Source organism: Anguilla rostrata, chromosome 14 (assembly GCF_018555375.3).
Source record: "Anguilla rostrata isolate EN2019 chromosome 14, ASM1855537v3, whole genome shotgun sequence".
Taxonomy (NCBI): domain Eukaryota; kingdom Metazoa; phylum Chordata; class Actinopteri; order Anguilliformes; family Anguillidae; genus Anguilla; species Anguilla rostrata.
This window is the reverse complement of record NC_057946.1, coordinates 4,515,271-4,520,270: the sequence shown is the minus strand read 5'-3', so window position 1 is coordinate 4,520,270 and position 5,000 is coordinate 4,515,271. Positions and strand designations below refer to the sequence as shown.

The 5,000-nt window shown below is 49.1% G+C and overlaps 1 protein-coding gene across 1 annotated transcript in view; it reads left to right on the top strand.

Moving 5' to 3' along the window:
• The window catches only part of nsmfa (NMDA receptor synaptonuclear signaling and neuronal migration factor a), a 40,531-nt gene that overhangs the window by 32,455 nt on the left and 3,076 nt on the right, over positions 1–5,000 (top strand). The window contains 6 exon segments of the mRNA XM_064308860.1: positions 937–1,067; positions 1,581–1,664; positions 2,815–2,848; positions 2,974–3,044; positions 3,179–3,258; positions 3,584–3,686. Coding sequence (XP_064164930.1) covers positions 937–1,067; positions 1,581–1,664; positions 2,815–2,848; positions 2,974–3,044; positions 3,179–3,258; positions 3,584–3,686 — 503 coding nt within the window.

Below are 5,000 nucleotides of genomic sequence, written 5' to 3'. Positions count from 1 at the left end.
GAGTGTCTGTTACTGCAGTGTGTGTTAGTGTGCGTGTGTTAGCATGTTTACGATTTCTCTCTCTGAGTGTCTGTCCCTGCAGTGTGTGTGTGTTAGCGTGTCTGTCATTGTGGGTCTGTGTGTGTGTGTATTTACGCAGCTGTGTGTTAGCGTGCATGTGTTAGCGTGTCTGTGCGTGTGGGTCTGTGTGTGTATTTACGCTTTCTCTCCTTCAGTGGGTATCTGTCGCAGCAGTGTGTGTTAGCGTGCGTGTGTTAGCGCGTTTGCGCATGTGTGGGTGCGTTTGTGTGTGTGCACTGTATGCACGCATGTGCAAGCGTGTGCATGTGGGTTTATTTGTATGTTGTCATTGTCTGTGACACATGTTCATGTTTGTCATCTCCATCTGATGCCTGTTTCTGACGTCGCTGTGTTCCTGGTGCATTGTGGGCAATGTTCTACAGGAATCAAGTTTTTTTGTCTTCTTTTCCTTGTATATCACTGTTTCTCTCTTCTCTCTGTAGTAGCAAAGCTGTTTGTTTCTGTTTGTAGTTTGAATTTGGCCTCAACTCGTTCTCTCCCACCCTTGACTGTCTCTTTCCTTTCTCCTCCGCCTCTGCGATTTTCTTTTTCCCTCCCTTTATTCTTCTAATAAAACCCTTTCTTCCACAATTATTCATTGGCTCATCCCTCTATCTATATGGCCCCATTCCACTTTTAAATTATGGCATATGGTCCCTCCCTCTCCTTAACTCCCTCTGTTGTCTCACTGCTCTGCACTCTGTCTTGCTGGTCTGCCTCCGCCCCTTTTCTTTCTGGCCCCTCCCTCTGCCTCCGCCCCTTTTCTTGCTGGCCCCTCCCTCTGCCTCCATCCATTTTCTTGCTGGCCCCTCTCTCTGCCTCCATCCATTTTCTTGCTGACCCCTCCCTCTGTGCTACTTTCCCTGGCTGTGATAGGTGGGGACCTGCAGTCGTCCTGCGGGACCCTGGATGAGGGGGTGTGCGACGACACCCTGGACTGGGAGGAGGAGAGGGAGCTGGAGAGGGTGGCCTGCGAAGGGGACGACTTCATCCCCCCTAAAATCATGGTGAGGCACGCCCCAGACTGCTCCTCAGGCTGTAGCAGTGGGGCTAGCATGCAGTCTTCTCTAAGAGCAGTTTACAGTTCAGTCAGTCCGCAGAAGCTTTCAGCTTACTGTGTGCGTATCAGCTTACAAAAGGTGCGTTTAACCACGGCAAGCAGACATCACCCGAGGTAGCGATCGCCAATATTGATATCAAATCAAATCCACTTTCGAGATGCACGCCTCAGTACCTAAATCCTGATATATTCTCTCTCTCCCTCTCTTTCTCTCTTTCTCTTTCCCTCTCTTCCTCTCTCTCTCTCTCTCTCTCTCTCTCTCTCTCCCTCTCTCCCTTCCCCCTCTCTCTCTCTCTCTCCCTCTCTTTCTCTCTTTCTCTCTCCCTCTCTTCCTCTCTCTCTCCCCTCCCCCTCTCTCTCTCTCTCTCGCTCTCTCTCTCCCTCTCTTTCTCTCTTTCTCTCTCCCTCTTTCTCTCTCTCTCTCTCTCTCTATCTCTTTCTCTCTCTCGCTCTCTCTCAGCTCATCTCCTCCAAGGTTCCGAAGGCGGAGTACATCCCCAACATCATCCGCAGAGACGACCCCTCCGTCATCCCCATATTATACGTGAGTCTCCCGGCACAACCGCTCCTGCGCATGCCTGTACATGATGATGAAACTCCAGTCTGCATACAGCCACACTCGAACCCGGGGGTGCCCAAACCCTGGGTCCTGGCCCCATTTGGGGTCCCTTGATATGAGGATTGGCTTGCCTGAAAATTTTGGGCGGGGAAAAAAAAATAGACATTTTTTTTTGTCTCTTTTAAATATGTGAATGTAGGCTGCTACATGTGGATCATCACACCAATACAGCTATAGTAAAGCAGGAGGCAAGAGTGGTCATGATGTATCACAAATATAGTTACTGCTAAATGGTGTTAGGCACGAGGCATGTGTGTGGGTGGGATGCTGAGGTTGTGTACGTTTGTGAACATTAATTTTGGGGTCTCTTCAGAAAAGAATTTGGGAACCCGTGCTCTAGTCTATGCGCAGTTACACGCCAATGTACTGTATATTTATCCACACCCCAACCTATGTACAGCTGCACTGTAACCTATAAACTACTACCTGTCCTAAATACTACCGAACCATGTCGTATATACAACCAAACACCGTCCTGTATACAAACACACTCTGTCCTGTATGGAACCGCACTGCAAACAACATACAACCAGACCCTAGCCTATATGCAGGCCTCCAACTCGTCCCACCCCCCACTCCCCCACGCCCACACACACACACACACACATACTCATCCTGCTATCCTGAAGGTCAGATATTATCTCTGTTTATCTTCTGTCGAGCAGACAGTGATTCCACTTTCTCTGTCAGATAGAGATATGACTATTCCTGGTGAAGTTGAAGTTATTCCTGGTGGAACAGTCACATAACATAACATAACATAACATAAGACGAGAACAGGCCATTCAGCCCAACACTGCTCGTCTATTCCTACCACTAAACTGTACTCAATGCTTAGTTTACCTAAAAGCTAGATAGTATCTAACACTGTATCAAGCCGGGCCTTGAATACCCCCCAGTGTTTCTGCCTCCGCTATATGGCCAGGCAAGCTATTCCACACATTGACCACTCTCTGTGTGAAAAAATATTTCCTAATGTCTGGGTGAAATTTACCCGTGGCCAGTTTCCATTTATGCCCCCTCATTCTGCTAACCAAACTTCACTCAGTCTTCTTCTCCTCTCTTCCCTCTCCAGGATCATGAGCACGCCACCTTCGATGACATCCTCGGTAGGTTTGTAGTTGCGCAACGCTGTTTTCAGAACGCCTCTCTTTGTGGCTGTGGGGTGGGGGGGGGGTCTCTCTCTTACTCTTTCTTTCTCTCATTTTCTTTATTTCTGTCCTTTCTCTCACAGAGGAAATTGAAAAGAAGCTCACGGCCTACAGGAGAGGCTGCAAGATCTGGAAAATGCTCATCTTCTGTCAGGTAAAGAGGAAAGAGGGCTCACTGGAGTCACTGGTATTTGTGTGTGTGTGTGTGTGTGTGTGTGTGTGTGTGTGTGTGTGTGTGTGTGTGTGCACGTGTACCCGCCTGACCTTACCTATGTCTCTGTCCCTCAGGGTGGACCTGGGCACCTGTACCTGCTGAAGAACAAGGTGGCCACTTTTGCCAAGGTGGAGAAGGAGGAAGACATGAGCCAGTGAGTGACATCATCATGACATCATTGCACAGTGACCATAACACCGTCTTATACTACACCATAATAACCACCGTGCTCATACACCATCATAGCCAAAGCTACACTATCTATACTGTTATGCGCTGTTATAAGCACAGCTAAAGTTTTCTCTTTTTTTCCATGCTTGTGTGTGTGTGTGTGTGTGCACGTGTGTGTGTGTGTGTGTGTGCGCACGTGTGTGTGTGCGTGCGTGTGTGTGTGTGCGTGTGCACGTGTGTGTGTGTGTGTGTGTGCGTGTGTGTGTGTGTGTGTGTGTGTGTGTGTGTGTGTGTGTGTCTGTGCGTAGGTGTTTGAGGAGGCTCAGCAGGTTCATGAGTAAGGTGAATCCGGACCCCAACCTCATCCACATCATGGGCTGCTATGTGTTGGGAAACCCCAATGGAGAGAAGGTACTTCTGCCCTCCTAACACACTCATTATACTGGACCAACACACTCAGTACACTGGACCAACACACTCAGTACACTGGACCAACACACTCAGTACACTGGACCAACACACTCAGTAAACTGGACCAACACACTCAGTACACTGGACCAACACACTCATTATACTGGACCAACACACTCAGTAAACTGGACCAACACACTCCATTTACCAATCCAGTACAGTGCGGCTATACACACCACACACACCAATTTCACTACCGCTGCGCATTATGTGCTGGTCTACTTAGTCATCGTGGGTTCTGCCAGGTGATAAACCAGGTTTTCATTCATTGCAGGAACTTGTGGGGACGTGTAAGTATAAACACTTAAGCTGATTATTATTTTTACTGTTTCACTCCCGCTCTTACTGCAGCTTTTTCTGAAACATATGGCTGCATCTCTGCTGTACTAAAGCACACACACACACACACACACAGGCACACACATACACACACACACGCGCGTGCACACACACGTGCACACCCGCACACGCATGTACACACACACACACGCACACGCACACACATGCCATGCACGACCGACACTGCACACGCACGCCACACACACACATGCATGCACGCTCACACGACACACACCCTCACTCAGCACGACACACACCTCACCGACACCCCCCCTCCCCCTTTTCCCCTTCCACATGGTTCCAATGGTTCCAAAGCACAGGCCCTCCTGTGAGGCAGGTTCCTTACAGGTGGGCTGCAGAGGGGGTTGAATGAGCACTGAGGTTTTGTGTATCTGAGTGTGCATTTATTAGACCCCCCCCCCCTCACCTCACCCCCTCCTACCTGAGTCTGAGTCTCCCTGTTACCTCACCCTTAGTCACGCTGCTAGTTATAGCCGGGCTACTCTATTGTTGTTTCATTCTTTTATTTGTTGTTTTGCTTGTTTGCGCCTTCGCTCACATCTGTTTGTTTACTTTTGTTTTTGTGGCATTGTCTTTCGGTCATGGTGCAGCACATTGGGCAACAGCCACTGTATGAAATGTGCTATATAAATAAAGTTTGATACTCCAGCCAGCCCAGCTCACGTGAATGGCAGGATCCCCTCGACCGCCACTTCCCTTTCGAAGAAAGACCTCACTGCCGCATTCTCCCTTGCTAACGCCCCACCGCATTCTTATCCGCTGCAACTCACCACCGCTGCGCTCTCCTCCACTAACTCACACGCATCCGGTCACTATTTCTTTCTCTCTCTCTGTCTGTCTTTTTTTGTCTCTCATTCTCTCTGGCCTTCATCACCAAAATGGCCGTCGTATGTC